The sequence below is a fragment of the Mastigoproctus giganteus genome, chromosome 5 (assembly GCF_048544385.1).
Source record: "Mastigoproctus giganteus isolate SK-2022 chromosome 5, ASM4854438v1, whole genome shotgun sequence".
Lineage (NCBI taxonomy): Eukaryota > Metazoa > Arthropoda > Arachnida > Uropygi > Thelyphonidae > Mastigoproctus > Mastigoproctus giganteus.
The window spans coordinates 164,258,832-164,275,571 of NC_143579.1; the positions used below are offsets into that span (position 1 = coordinate 164,258,832).

The 16,740-nt window shown below is 35.4% G+C and overlaps 1 protein-coding gene across 1 annotated transcript in view; it reads left to right on the forward strand.

The window, feature by feature from the left end:
- Nelf-A (Negative elongation factor A) overlaps positions 1–13,752 on the forward strand; it is a 152,136-nt gene extending 138,384 nt beyond the window's left edge. Inside the window, exons 10-11 of the mRNA XM_090374701.1 lie at positions 2,881–2,980; positions 13,583–13,752. Of these exons, the coding sequence (XP_090230827.1) occupies positions 2,881–2,980; positions 13,583–13,752 (270 nt within the window). The remainder of the gene's footprint in view (positions 1–2,880; positions 2,981–13,582) is intronic.
- Positions 13,753–16,740: the final 2,988 nt, after the last annotated feature.

Consider the following 16,740-nt stretch of genomic DNA (forward strand, 5'->3'; position numbering starts at 1 on the left):
ACTTATCGTTTTTGCGGAGCTTGTAACTGACAGCTGTAACTTTTAAATGGTGAGGGGAATGAAGGGATCCTCTTACCAAGAGAGGCTTAAGTTCTGCAAATTGCAGTGACTGGAGACTAGGCACCTGCGCAGTGATCTGATTGAGGTGTATAAGGCCTTGAATGGGTTGAGCACGCTGAATTCTGATGGGATCTTTCCACTTGTTCAGATTACGAACTTAAGAGGGCATAAATTCAAATTAAGGAAGGACAGATGTAGAACAGATGTGCGGAAATTTGCCTTTAGCCAGCGGGTGGTTACTTGCTGGAACAAACTTCTATCTGTCGTTGTGGAAGTTGATAGGTTGAATAAATTTAAGGAGGAACTGGACAGGCATTTAGAGGGAATGGTGGGGTTTTTTTTTTTTTTTGGCTGATGCTGCATAAGCTCATACACTTGCTTTCTTGCATCACATGCCACTACTACTACATCAGAACTTTTGAAACAGTTGTCTGACCAAGGAAAGAAGAAAAGAAATCTCGCAGATCATCCTATTTTGCATTCTTGTAATGCCGAATAATACAAGGTTGGGAATAGCCGTGAGATAAGGGCTCCATTGGTGAAGAGACAATCACCAAGTTGTGATCTGAGGTACCTAAAGGACCACTCACTTCGACCATGTACTTAGAAGGGTTGTTTGTGAGAAAAAGATCAAGCACGTTAGCTGTATGGTTAGGTTGTCCGGTATTCTTGTAGGTAAATGAACAATCTGTGCAAGGTCATTAGTAATTGCAAAAGCCTCAGCATCTCGACCAGCAGGGTCGGTGTGACTAGAAAACAGAAGCCAGCTGGAGTTGTGAACATTAAAATCACCAAGGAAAATTACCTCACCGTTAGGAAAGTTGGACTGGAGAAAGTCAAGTTGCAAAGAGAGGAAGTCAAAGAGCCCCAAGTGATTAGTGGAGTTGGGAGAATGGTAGAGGCAACAGATGAATTTGACACAGTGAGATAGAGAGATTTTAAGCCAGAAAAGATCGAAAAGAGGAGATTCCAAATTACCAATTCTCTGACAGGGAATATCAGAATGAACATATGCACAAGTGTACTACCTTTGAGGCAAAAGGAATCATACAGCGAATAATTTATGCAACTGAAATCAGCAATAGTTGAATCAACCGATAATTGAGATTCTGTCAGAAAAAGTACATGGGGTTTGGCAGACTGCAAGTGTAAATGGGCATCGTTGAGATTAGAATTGGGACCACATATATTTGTGAAATGAACTAGGAAGTCATTGGGCAATTTAGATCTTTTCGCAGATAAGCTTACTCTGTTAGTTTGACAATTCATGGTGTATTCAAAATCGGGGGGGACATGCTATATGAAGTAATGAAATTTTTGGATATGGCATACACATGGTAAGAATATACCCAGATCCTTGACATAATGTGGCCTCAACAATGCCCCCCACATCCATACTACTCGGACTCCCTCCAGTCACTATCTGACACAGTAGAGGTAACAAGATTATACACTAGCTGATCTGGAAGCCTCCTAAAAAGTTACCGATAGGTTCGGTCCAATGTACCAACTAGTGGCTGTGCCTGCAAAGACCGTTTTAGAGCTGTACCCTCAAAATGTAAGGAAGATTGGATCTCGCCACGATGTTCATCATAATCTCATAAGTCTTCGGTCATACTGCATGATGGAAGTGATGGGGAAGGGTTGAACGGAACTCCGCTCTGGAGACTAAACATGGGTTCCACCACTTCAATCCTCCAATAAGCAAAGTGGTGGTATTGTACCGGTTGATGAGAGTCATCTATCACCTAGTATTGCCTGGTAACACAGAGGGGCGGCATTCCTCCATGTGGTGTTGGTGCCACACCTCGACCCCTGCTTACGTTGATTCATACCCAAATGGTCACCCACAGTGTGCGAGTGCATGGAGGTTATACCCAGTATTACTAATAGTCCCACCATCTTGAAGTTGCAAGCAGAAGATTTGGCTGTCACAGACCTTCTGAACTTCACCGAAATTGGGTCTACTTGACTTGAATGTCACACGAATATCAGTTCCATCAGTGTTTTAGACTCCCAGGTAGCCAGAACAGCTTGTCTGGCATATATGAGAGAATGTCTGTGACATCCTTAAGGACCAATATTGGAATGTGATGGGGAATAACAAAATTTGTAAAGATAGTAAGAAATTGAATTGGTTGACTCTGATCCAACATCATGTTAAAACAGTGAATAGACAAGGACGATGAGTAAAATTTGCCACAAAGTGGAGCTTCTCATATCTGTTGCTATACCATCAATACTTCAGTTTATATATTTAGTATCTCTTTCTTGATTTTTATATGTTGTTTGGCTTCATGTTTTTACCTTTATAATAAGCTCGAGAAAGAATATTAAATGGATTCAACATAAACTTCATTGTCCTGTCCTATAATATTATTTTATTTATTTATTTTTTTTTATATATACATTTAATATTTCATCTTGTCAAGTGATATATGATAAAGATTCCCACTAGTCAAAAAGAAAACAAATCAGATGTAGCAGTTGGTTCATAACTTCTACCACCATAACACAAAACTGGACCAGTGCTTCTCTGAAGCTTGTGTTATCCCTAAATAGCATGAAAGGATGTATTCCAGGCTGTTTTAACTGGGCAGAAGAGGGTTGCTCCTGTGAGCCAAGAATTTGTCAGAAATTTTATATGAAATGTGAGAAACCAAATTTCAGAATCCATTAATTATAGATATAAATCCAGTAACAGAACAGTTTACATTAAAAAAAAAAAAAAAAAAAAATCTAAGAGGTTTATGTGGGTTATTTTTTATTTATTGTGGTATAATTTGATATTGTGCTAATTTCAGTTTCCTTCCCCTACAGAAGGAACAAATGCAAGAAGCCCAAGAAATGTTTGAAAATTCCAACAGGGTTACAAGACCAGAAAAGGCACTTATATTAGGATTTATGGCTGGGTCTCGAGGTAGATACCTTACATTAGTCTTTCTAAATTGTTTCCCTAATTTTTATTTTTCTGCAATACCAATGTATGTCAAATAATTTAAATTTAAAAATTATTGTGGGAATATTTCTATCAAATGAAGGCACTGTTTATAACTTCCTTAGCATTTTGACTAAAATTTAAAAAATATTGATTTAAAAAATTAATTATTAGAGGATTACTTTGGATATCCTAGATTGTAAATGTTTTAAGTGGAACAAGATTTGCAGTACTAATTCTGGGAATTTTCAACGGTAAATTGGGGATTATTTTCATATGATGTTTTCAGAATTCAGTTGATGTTGAGTTTTCAGGAGTGCTTCTCTTTAAAACCATTAGATTCTGCATTTTCTGTTGAATGTTTTCCTTTATGTATTTATTTATTCATTTATATATATATATATATTTTTTTTTTTCCCTTAAAATGAGTGATTAGTGGCGACGTATGAATTTTTTTTTTTTTTTTTTAAGCAGCTAGCTGGCAATGACAGCAGCTGGGAAAATCAAAATTTTCAGTTTCTTCTTTGCACTCCAAAAATGAAAATTCTGTTAACATTAAGATTATTACTATATTTAATACCACTCATATACCACATGAAATTAATAATATAGTTTATTAAGATATTCGCCTAAACTACTATACATTAAGTTGATATTTCGGGCATCTTACCGATACCCATCATCAGACCATGCTGCTTAGAGACTCCTTTTGCCAATGCTCCTAGAAATTCAGAAGATTTTTCAGGGATGTGCATCCCTGGAAATCATCTAAAAGCTTGTGCATGTGGAGACATTAGAAAAGGGTCTCAAGCTATCTAAATCTAGCATTGCTTTCCACAAAACAGCTTTTTATGAAATCTCTGTTTTTGAGTTAGAATACACAACTTCCATCTGTTGGCCCTTGTGGAATGTTTAATGCTGCAGGATATTATTTCAGAAAAACTGTCCAATGACTTTATTTGTTATCTTTTGGGAGCATCGGCAAGAGGAGACTGTCAGCAGCATGATCTGATGATGGGTATTTGTATGATTCCTGAAATGTCACCTCAATGTATAGTTGTTTAGGCAAATAGCTTAATAAACTATATTATTAATTTCATACGGTATATGATTATTAATATTAAGTATATTAATAATCTTCATGGAAAGCAACCATGTAACATCCTTCCCCAACAATATTAGATCTGTTAACATTGATTAGAACTGTTTTGAACAAGATGTTATCCGGTAGGAAATCCAAAAAGCTTAATTTCCTACAATCATGGAAACCAAAGATTTTTTTTTTTTTTTGTAAATTTTGAAAGGTCTTAAAATTGAAAATCTGGATTCGCATTGGTGAGTGATACCTTCCTGACTAGTGCAACAAAAGTTTTTTAGGTTTTACTTGCATTTCATTTCCACAGTTAGTCTTTTCATTTATGATATTTAAGTTTATTTATTTCTATACTCCATTTGCTCTTATCACTTTTATTAAAATCCTCTGCAAGCTTGTGCATATGGAGATATTAAAAAAGGGCCTCAAACTATCTAAATCTAGCATTGCTTTCCACAGTAGAGCTTTATATGAAATCTCTGCTTTTGAGCTACAATACACAACTTCCATCTGTTGGCCCTTGTGGAATGTTTAGTGCTGGAGGACATTATTTCAAGAGAAATGAGAAAAACTGTCCAATGAAATTCAGAAATGTGGTTTTTTAAATTTAATAAATATTTCACATAATTAGATATCTCTTATACAAATACATTAGAATGAAAAAATTTTAATTTCTGTATCAGTTTTAGTATTTTTTTCTTTTAAGAACTTATTTAGTGCAAGGTGGTGTAAACATTATGGTAATTTCTCAATTTTGAACAGCTGTGAGCAAAGTGTACAGTTGCAACTGCACAGTAGACCAGACCACACAATGGATTAGCTCGAATTTAATTGGAAACATTATTACGTCAAAAGAGATTGTTTACAAAATTACACCCTTCTAACTAGATAAGAAGTGGGGAAAAGATAAGAAGTCTGGGTCTGGTGTAAATCCAGGTAGCCAATATATTACATGCAATGGCTGCACGGTGCACCACTTGATAGATTTAGCTCAAATTTTGCTAGAATGTATTGTCACGCAAATTAGGAATATGTACAAAGTTTCAGCCTTCTATCTCTATTAGAAGTGACTGAAAAAAGCAATCAGCAAATTTGATGACAGAGACAGTGACTTAATATAAGGTATATAAAAACAGAAATTTACTATAGAAGAAAAAAATTGCTGCTGTTCTTGATAGAATCAATTCCAGAGTCCAGCAAACTCAAGTGGCTACAGACTTTGGAGTGAATGAATCTACAGTGTATGAATGGGAGGAGAAGAGAAAGAAAGAAACTTTGTGATGCAGCCAAGTCTGTGGAAGCAAGTGATGGACTGCGATGAAAATGCTTGCGGCAAGCTAAAGATGAACAATTGGATAAAGCTGTGTTTCAGTGGTTTGTTCAAGAATGGTCTGAAGGCACACCTCTATCTGGACCCCATCTGCAAACCCAAGCATTTGGACTCATTTTCACAACAATCTTGGAAATGAGTCCAAAGATTCACTGCAAGTAATGGATGGCTAACACATTTTAAAAAAGCATCATGAAATAACCAAAACAGCTGTATAATGAGATACATTCAGCTGATGAAGAAGAAGAAGCTGCATGCTCTTACCCTGCCCAGCTTCAAAAAATAATTGAAGATAGTGACTATACCAGAGAACAGGTATATAACTGTGATGAGACCAGACTTTGTTATAAAATGTTGCTCAATTCCACTCTGGCTTGTAAGAACAACGCTCAAAGAACACAGGGCTTCAAGCAAATGAATGACAGAGTGACTATACTTTTCTGTGTAAACCAAACAGGAAATTACAAACTGAAGCCACTTTGCATAGGAAAATTTAATTCACCACAGTGCTTCCATCATGTGAACATGGTCTCTACACCATTTGCCTATGACTTTAGCAATAATGCATGGATGACTTCCAGCATTTCTGAAAACTGGTTTCATAGGCAGGTTGTACCTGATGTACGTAAACACTGATGGCAACAAGGGCCGGATACCAAAACTCTTTTGCTGCCAATCTTCCTGCCAATAACCTAATAAGCAGAGGTGGTAAAATCCGAGTGAGCTAGTTACCAAAAAACACCACATCAAAGATACAGCCACTGGATCATTATATCAATGTCTAAAATGAACTTCAGCAAGACTCTGCTAAAGCAAATAATCACTAGTGAGGATTCTTTTACCTCATTTTCAAGGAAGCTGAACTTAAAGGAAGTTTTTTTACATTGGTGACAAAGCCTAGGAAACCGTGATGAAAAGGTGTATTTCAAACTGTTGGAGAAACATATTGGGTGCAAGTCTGATCCTGGAAACTCCCAAGTAGCCGATGACAGTGATGAAGAGAATGACTTTGAGGGCTTTATAAAGGAAGATGTCACTGCTGCTGACCAGTTCTTGGAAAGATACGCTAATGAAGGTCTGACAGAAGATGACATGGCCAGTGCCAAGTGAGTACTGGCACAGTTCGTTGATAGAGGAGGGGCCACAACTGAAAACAGAATGTTCGGTAGATGGGGACAACAACTGTCCTACATATGAGCACATGACTGACTCAGAAATAATCGAAAACATTACTGGGGATAATCATGATCCAGATGCAAGCAAAGACAAGGAGCAAGTGCCACCACCTAGGATTGCGGAGGCACTCGCTGGTTTGCAAACTGGACTTAAAATTTCTTGAAACAGAAAAGGTAGATTCCCTTTAAATTTTACAGTTAAATCGCCTTATTGAAATTGTTACAGTTAACCCTTGATACTTTCAGTTTTTTAAAAAAATAAAAAACTAGAAAATAACGACTAAAATGTGCAAACGTTTGTTCGCTAATGTCTACTTAGTAGTTGAAAGAACACAGAGTGCATTGTGTTTTCCTTTTTCTCCCGAATTTTCAACCATTTGTTAATTTCAAAACACAAAAGTAACAGTCAATACAACCACATGGAAAAGCAGTTTTTGTGATTATTGATTTGTTTTTGTGACAAAAGGTGTGTGCTTATCATGCTTACATATATTTAACGTGAATATTGGTTTTTTTAAATACTTTATTCTACAGTGCATCAATAAAAGATTGAAACAATGCAGTTCCATATTATTTCCATAAATGACCAGCAAAATTGATAGTATGCATGAAGTTTGAATGCTGAAAAAAATGGCTAGAATTTTCTAATGCGATTCTGCTTATATTGCAGTGTGATTCTTTGGACCATGAACATCACGTTATAATGGATTTCACCTGTATTTTAAATATAGGATGTCCTTAAAGTCCTTGTGCACTTTAAACCAGAAGTAACTTAGGTTTTTATGCACGAAAATAATTACTTAATTTACTCTAATTTTGTTCTTTAATTTTTTCAGGTAATCTACCTTACAAGAGATGATTTCAATAGAAAAGAAAGTGAACTGTGTCCTCTGGCTAGCAGTGCTTAAATCCTTATTAGCAGTTTAAAAAAAAATTTACAACACATTAGGCAAAGGCACGACTGGGCAGAAATTCAGTTTCAGACCTGTTGAAGGAGTTTAAAGAGACGAGTTCCATTAATGATAAACTGTGAACTGGCAGGCCCTGGTTAAGTGAGGAGACTGTGACATCTGTCAAGGAAGCTTTTCAGCAATGCTTACAAAAATCACTAAGATGGTCATTTCTGGAACTGTGTGTTTCTAAAGTGACTGTTCGCAAAATTCTCAGAGTGAAATTTTCACAAACAACCCTATGAGGCTAACGTGCATCAAATGTTGCTGGAAGAGGACTACCATGTGAGATTAGCTTCCTTTTACGTGTTTAATGAAAATGTAATTGGTATCTTATTTCTTGACAATCTAATGTTTAGTGATAAAGCAGCATTTCATATTAGTGGCAAGAAGGTTAATTGCCATATTAGGGAACAGAGAACCTGCAAGGAGTCTGGGAACATAAAAGGGATTTCCCCTGAAGTCATTGTTTGGTTTGCCCTGGGAATAATATGCATAATTGCTCCTTTCCTCTTTGAAGAAACAGTGGTTAATCAATGGTAATAGTTATCATTCAGTACTACAGGATTTTTTTTATTCCTTAATAAGCCAATGAAGAAGTGAAGCCAATATGGTTTTTCAGAAAGGTGGAGTACCATGCCTTTTCACTTGGAATGTTCAATAATATTTAAACAGTCTTCTAAAATGGATTGGCAGAGGTGGAACAATTGCTTCGCCAGCTCACCATTAGACTTTTTTTTCCCTGTGGGGAAATTTTAAAATTGATGTTTACTCCTCAAAACCCTACTCTTTAAACAATCTGCCTATCAGAATGATCACAAATGTGATTAATAACTGAAACACAACTGGAGACTACATTTTTGTATGTGTAACTGAAACACAACTATATTTTTGTATGGGGGAGTTGAGGATGGATTGTCAAGTGTTGAACCTTGACAATCCTATTAATACATCTCTTAAAAACTAAAGTAAATTACCTTTCCAATGCATTTTATGGTTAATTTTTTTATCTCATATAGAACATAAATTACTGCTGTTTCAAAGTGCACAAGGACTTTATGGACACTGTATATCTGTTCCCGCATGTATACGTGTGAGCAGCGTGTGTCAGTGAGAGAGAGATTTAGAATGCCCATCACAATTTAGTTTATTCAACCCATTTGAAGCCTTAAGCACTGGTGCATAATAGCCACTGCTGCTAATGTGCCATTAAAATTTTAAACCAACCAACCAAGCCTTAAGCACTTCAGTCAGATTTAGATCTCCTCGCATATGTCTAGTTTCTTGGTAACAGCACCTTTTGTATCCCTGACTAATCTTGTTTTTTCTCTGCACTAATTCCACATCTATATCCTGCCTAAAATGAGTCTCCAAACCTGTATGCAGTATTCAGGTGGGAGCCTAATCATTGCCTTATACAATGGGGTAATCACCTCTTTGTACATGCTGAAAAATTCCTGTATATCATTGATAGAACCCCCTTGAGCTGGCTTAACAGCCTGCCTGTATCACTTAGAGAATTTCCTGTTGGATTGTAAAACTTACCCACTAGGTCTTACCTTGTGAACAAAGACTTTTTCCCAAATATTTCCTTTTTCCCTCAAAATGGAAGGCATTTTGTTGTATTTTGAAGACAGTTGAGGCATGTGATGCAAGAAAGCAAGCTTATATAATTCCAGCCAGAAAGAAAAAAAAAAAAAAAAAACACTTCCCATTTCACCCATTCAGTCACTCTAAATGTTTGTCTAGTTCAGCCTTAAATTTATTTAAGCTATCAACTTCCACAACAACAGATGGAAGTTTGTTCCAGCAATCAACTACCCACTGGCTAAAGGCAAAATTCTGCACATCTATTCTATAACTGTCTTTCCTCAATTTGAATCTATGCCCCCTCAGGTTCTTAATCAGAGCAAGTTGAAGTATCCCATCAGCATTACACTTGCTCAGACCATTGAAACCACCCAGTGGTTCCTTTATCTGCAGATTCTTAATGCATGAAGAATCACTACTGATAATCAGATCAAGAGTATTACTCCCTCTAGTTGACTCCCGAACATGCTGCTGTAGAAAACAATCATCCAATAAATCCACAAAAGCCTTGCTAGTGTGTGAGTGACCAATCCACAAATTCCCGTCACTCTTTGGGAAATTAAAATCTCCCATTATAAGACACTCTGATTTACTGGCCCACTCTATTTCTCTGCACAATTGCTCAACTCATCAGATTCATTATGCCTATAACACACCTACTCTCATTTTTCCTTTCCCAGTGCTTATGTCACACGAAACAGACTCAACATTGCATTGTCCACCAACATCAATTGGATGCACTTCATTAGATTTTATGTTTTTCTTAACTAACAGCATAAGCCCTCCTCCCTTACTGTCCTGTCTATCCTTTCTGTACACATTGTACTCCCCAAATTCCAATTCTGCACTGCTTATGTCTATGTGACACCACTTTTCTGATATCCCAACAATATCTGCCTTTGATGTCTTGACTAGCACTTCAAGCTCATCGAATTTATTAACTATACTCCTAGCATTGGTGTACTTGCAAGTATAAATACACCTATTTCTACTCTTAATTACCCTAACACAGCTCATGTATTTACTTGTTCCACTATGACTCCCAGCAGTCCTGGAAATCCCCATTGCCTTGCTTTCCAGGCTGCTACTAAATTGCATTTCAATAGAAGCAGTGCAAGAATCACTTTCACCTCTGCCAGCAGCTACTGTTAATCTATTAGTCCGTGTATCCCCCCCCCAAGCTAGCAGTTTTCCGACCCACCTAACTCAGCCTCGATAGCATCAGCAAATATTCTTGCACCCTTTCTATTTAAGTGTATCCCATTCCTGTAGAAGCAGTCTCTCCTGTTAACAAGCACAGACCAGGCTGAGAAAAATTCTTGCCCTTGAGCCTTGCACAATCTCTCCAGCGCCGAATTGATCGACAAGGCTCTCATCTTATATTCCCTTCTATCGTGTCTGGGCAGAATTGCAGACACTTTCAAATTCAACTCTGACTCACGGCTTTTTTCAGCACTGACTTTTACTTGTTAAGTAATTTCGCCGGTCTCTTACTCTTAATATCATTAGTGCCAACATGTACAACAATATCACCCTTTGTGCCCTTAAAAGATAATATCTGCTCTACAACGTCATCAACCTTTGCCCCTGGCAGACATACCCTGGTCCTGTTCCATCTATCCTTTTTGCACAGTATGTTCCCCGTTTCCCTGACAATAGTCACCTACAACAACTAGTTCCTTTTGGACGAGCAACCATCACTTCAAATTCATTAAATTTATTTACTACTAGCTGTAGCCATTGCAAAAATTTCGCAATTGGTAGCCGAGTTTGTATTGCCTGATATTTTCCAAAAATTTTTGTCCAATTCATTGTCATCTGTATATAAATGACTTATGTAAGCAAGCATTTTGGTTGTCAGCAATGAAACTTTACCGTTTTGACAATGAACACACCTTTCACTAAGAAAGCCAATACTGTGACATGTTAAATCTTTCGGATCCTAAATGCACATTTCAGACCGATCCTGAATATATTTGCAGAAACACGAAAACACGTTTTTTCTTTGCTGCAAGGTACGTTCCACACGAATGGTCAGAGTAACATGGTGGTGGACCTGTTCTGACTGCGACATACTTCTTAATCCTTGAATTACTTACCTTAAATAACCTCAAAACAAAATCAAATAAACTCGAAGTTGATAATGATAAAATGATGAGTTATAAGCACATTAAATGTAATGAATAGCAATGAATGTATGAGCTCGCTTGTGCAACGTGGGGACATGTAATGAGCGGTGCGAGCAGTGCAGTGGAATCCTAATGATTAGTTCTTTCTTTTAAGGTAGGCAGCACTAGTAGAGAAAATTGGCCCATTCTGTAAAATAAAACTATTATTCGGAATTTTTAGGCAGAGTTTTTCTCTAGCTGCCCTATTATTACTTTTTCAGAACAAAGGACACAATTGTGGGAATGTGCATATTGTTAATCAGAAAAAAAAATTCCCCTGATGAAATTCTTGGCTATGTATCATCTTTTTATTTACTGTATTCAGATTTTGCATATTTGCCATCCCTTGATTCGACCTCTTGCTAAAACTGCCCTCCCGTATCTGAATACAGTGTTATTTATTTGTATAAAATTATTTATCAGGCAAGTTGTGGATCATGACCTGGAGCATTTATCCAAAATTAACAGCGCCTTTAAAGGAAGTTTGTTTTTTTCTAAGTAACCTTTGACTGAAGGACAAAACACTTCAAATGCCCATTCATTGAAGAGGTGTCTTGTCACCCAAGCCTTCTTGTTACACCACCAAAAGACATCCAACCTGCTTTTGATAACCTTTTGCTGTTTAAACACTCTGGGAGTTTCTGAGTGGTAAACCAGCGTTGGCTTAAGTTTAAAATCACCACAGGCATTGGACCCTAATAGCAGAGTAAGCCTATCCTTCATAGGCTTATGACCAGGCAACCAGCCCTCTTCTTTGTGATGTATATTCACCTAGGCATTCTTTTCCAAAAGAATTCCTTTTTCCATTTCGTCTGTATTAAAGACTTGTTGAGGAAAGTAACCTCCTTCTCAATGAGCTCTTGAAACTCCACCTTAAAGTTTTCAGCTACTTCTTGATCAGCACTGCAAGCCTCTCCATGTCTTATGACACTTTTAATATCAGACCTTTTTCTAAAACAGTCGAACCAAGCTTTGCTGGCTTTAAAGTTCCCATATCACGTATCACTAGCTGAAGGTGTTTTAGTCTTTAAGTCCTCAAAAATCTGCTTTGCACGTTTACAAATGTATTGTCCAGGAACTGTATTACCCTTCATTTGTTTTTCTTTCATCCACAGCAACAAAAGCCTTTGGTTCTACAGTCAGTTCTCTGTCTTTTTGGACTGTGTTAGATTCATCACTTTAACTTTTTTAAGGTTTTCTTTGTTTCACTATGGTAGAAATGGTTGACTGTGAAAAACCACATTCGCACACCAATGAACTAATTTTAGCACCATCATTATGTTTTTTCACTATTTCTTGTTTAATTTTAATTGAAATTTTCTTCTTACTGCACTCTTTAGGGGCCGTATTATGCAATGTTGTACGTTCAAGAATTCAATACAGTAAATTTATGGAAAGTAAGCACAAAAAAAAAAAATCACCAACTAAAGGACACGAAAACAAAACACGTGCTCAACACATTTACAAATGCTGCTATTGGCTGAGACAAAAGACCATGTGGTCTAGTCGGAAACAATCATAAGCCATTGTAAAGTGAAATAAGTAGGCACCAGTGATCACTGGTTAGTAGAATCAACTTCTCAAATCATTAAAATGCACTACACTTTCACCGTTTATTGCTATGTTTTGCCATCCCTTGATTCGACCTCTTGCTAAAACTGCCCTCCCGTATCTGAATACAGTGTTATTTGTTATGAGAATGAATTTTGAACGCATTTGTGTTATTTTTCTAAAGCACGTTTCTGGAGGTCAGGACCATAAAACAATAAAAAACAATTTGCACTTTAACATGTAAACTCGATCTTATTGCATTTGCGATAATACCGATAACTGGAATGCTGTGGAATTTTTACCTTACAGTATTATGATCAAATGCATTTCCCCTTCACTGAAATCATATAAAAAACAAAAATAAATTTTCAGAATCTTCTCTTCATTCCTATTTTTTAAGCTCTGTTTAATAGAATTAATTAATTAAAATAGAATTAAAATTCAATTTGCAACTGTGATGACAATATCCTGCGCTTACTACATATCATATAGTGAAAGATATTTTATTATATATAGTCCATCATAAAGTGATTTGATCATATAGTGAATCCATCGTAAAGCGGCGATCCACTGTATATTCTTTTTACATATTAGATATTGCTTTAATGATAAAATTGTTAATCTAATGTAACATTTTAACTGAAATGTATATATATATAAATAAACATAAAATATATATAAAAATTATATATATAATTTTATTTATTTTTAATTTTTATTTCTTCAGAAAACCCATGCCCCCATCTTGGTAATATTGTAACAATTAAGTTGAGTGAGAATGAAGAAAATTTAACCCAACCTGATGGATCTGTACAAAAAATAATAATGGAAGTTCATTTTCAAATGAACTACAGTACAGGAGAATGGAAACGGGTAAAAAAATATAGAAAGACATAGAAATTGGTCTTCCGTGGTATAATTACTGTTAATAACCCATTTATAAAATAAAATGAAGTGAAATGTATCTGTGATGTTAGTTTGGTAATAAATCTGATTCTGGGGTTTCTATACAGGAATATCACAATTTCAGCAAAAGGTGTTTAGCTATGAAGTTGTCCTGATAGAAAATGAATATCATTTATTGCATTTATAAATTGATTGAAACTTAAGGAAGGATTTGTAATTCAATCTGCCTTATAAATATGCAAGTTTTCTTCCTCTTTTCATATGATAAATCAGTAAATTGAAATCATATAAAAGCAGCTTTTACTGATCATCAAGAAGTGATCATTCAAAGAGCAAAAAATTCAAAAACTATGTTATTCAAATATGTTTCCAAACTGGATACTAGAATGATTGTTTACATTTTGAAAATGATGCTGTTTTCATGCAGAGTACTATGAAAGGAGCATGTATTGTTTTTAATGATTTTGCATGTTATTTAGGTCAATTCGGAAAATATTCTGCACAGAATTTCAGTGGTATGATATTTATGTTTGCAGTGTAAATGATATTGATATTTAGTCACATCATGTACCTTTTTCGTGGTCTGGTTATTCTGATTTTTTTTATTTGCTTAAAAAGCATTTTTACTTCATTATTGTAAATATATCATTCCAAGACTGATGAAACCAGTGTAATAAAATGTAAAATATGTTAGGGACTGTTATCTTAGTATTAAATTTTTTTTGTTTCATTCTTGATTATTTGCTATGTTGATTCATACTCGTATGCTTCATTTCATCACAGGGTTTCAGTAGTTTTAATTAAAATATTGAACTTGAAAAGGAACTTTTATGTAGTTGTTGTCTGTTGTAAATATGTAACTAACTTTGAAATGCCAATTCTTGCATTAAAACTTTTAAACTAAAATTTAATTTGGACCACTGTAATTTTGAAGATGCCAGAGGGAATTTTGAAACTTCCATGTTTTGTATATTTAAATGACATTAATTGTTGTTTAAACATATTTTAAACATAAAAGAGAATGTACAGAAGCAGTTATATCTATAGCCCATGCCCATGTATGTTTTGTGACATACAGACTCTCTTGTTATTCATTTACAAAAATAAAAAGTTGTAGCAGCTAGGACAACAGCATTAGTTACCGGCCTGCACTTCTATTAATACAGTAGACTTTCAGAATAATGGCACCTTCGGGGGATTCAATATGCCGTTATTTTGAATTTTCCATTATCTAGAAAGTTTTTTAATATATTTAATGCAAAAATAATGAGACTAAATAAGAAATAGAGAGATTAAGAATGCAATTTTATTAACTGCACATAAAAAACATAAACATGTTGACGATCCAATGTTATATTTTGCCATTAATGCACTCCTACTTACTCCCATTCTATTTTCTGTTATTATATCAAGTTTGTCACTGACCTTTAATGTTGTTCTTCTTTTTTTCTCTGTATGAGGTTAATTAACATTAGGGGCCATAGTGAGGGGTTTTTAATTTAAAATAAATGTAGAACAGCAGTATAATCCATGATATCAGTACAGAATTCACTTTCAAAATCCCCATTTATGCCTAAAGTCAGAATTTTTTATGAATTTTACAATTATGTGAGAAATAAGGACAAATAAACCTTACGACATGAAAAAGGCAGTTTTATTCATCAAAATATGATTTACAATGAAAATATAAGGTGTCCTATATATAGGATGCTAGGAAAATACCTTACAAAAACAAATTTTATTTGTGTTACTGAATATGGTAAGCCTTGAAGCATTTTGCATGTAACCCTCTTACATTTCTTGCATCTTGTTGTTTTCATGAGACAATGCGCACATCACGTATGATTTTCTTGGTGAACAACCCAATGTGCATGCATGTCAAATCGACTTTCATTCAAGTTTTGCTGTGGTCTTCCTCGCTGGCCTTGTTGTGGTGTATCGCGATATCGCTCTATATAAAATCTGACTATAGTTCTACAAAAACCTAATAGGTTCATTGCATCTTTGTCTTTGCATATTCTATGTAGCTGCCAGGCATTATTCATAGCTACATCAATTAAATATGTAATAAGGCTAGAATACTATTTTTTTTTTTTTTTTCTCGAATACTAATTCTGTATATTTATATACTGATGAATAGTGTGAAGCCTGAATAATAGGTTTAACCCCTGCTGCATTTGAACAAAGGTTCACAACATTATGGTCGTTCCATCTACATACCAATACTTCATCGTTTGCATCTGTTCTAAAGTCAAACGAGCCTCTATTTCCCCTCCCCCTTATAATTTTTCTTTTCCACTTGGCTATTTTCGAGCCTGCTATCATGAATGGTTCCTGTAGCTCTGACTGACATCTTTTTAAACATTGTCATTAGCGTTATACTAGTAAAAAAGTTGTCAAAACATAAATGAAAAGGTTTGTGTTTCAATAGAATTTCAGAAAATTTGACAAGATCTCCTAACCCAAAGCTAATTTCTTTTCCAACTCCAGTTGTAGGATTTCTCCCTTGATATAGTTCAAACCACACCAAATATCCAAGTGTTGCAGAGCTGCAACAAATCTTGTAACTAAAAAGAATTAGTTTTCCACACTGAACTGGATCAAGGGCTTTTTATCTGCTAGTATGCTTCAATAAAACTAAAATTCTGTTGCTAACATATGGGTTAAGCATCTCATCATTTAACGTACTTAGAATATTTGCACTCTGAACTGTACATCCGTGTTTTCCAAAATATTCACACATTGACTCATCAAAGCTATAAAATTCTTCCAAAGGGACTTATTGAAGAAACTTGTCATTCAGATGATTTATCAGAGGTCTGAGTTAAGTAAATTTATCAGAATCATCTAATTTAATGTTGTCAGCAAAGTGTAAATTTGAAAAGACAGTGTTGAATCTACCATGTCTCATTGCATTGGCAACAAAAGAATGATGAGTATCAGATGCATTCTCCAAAAACATCCTTCTTCTTGATGCTG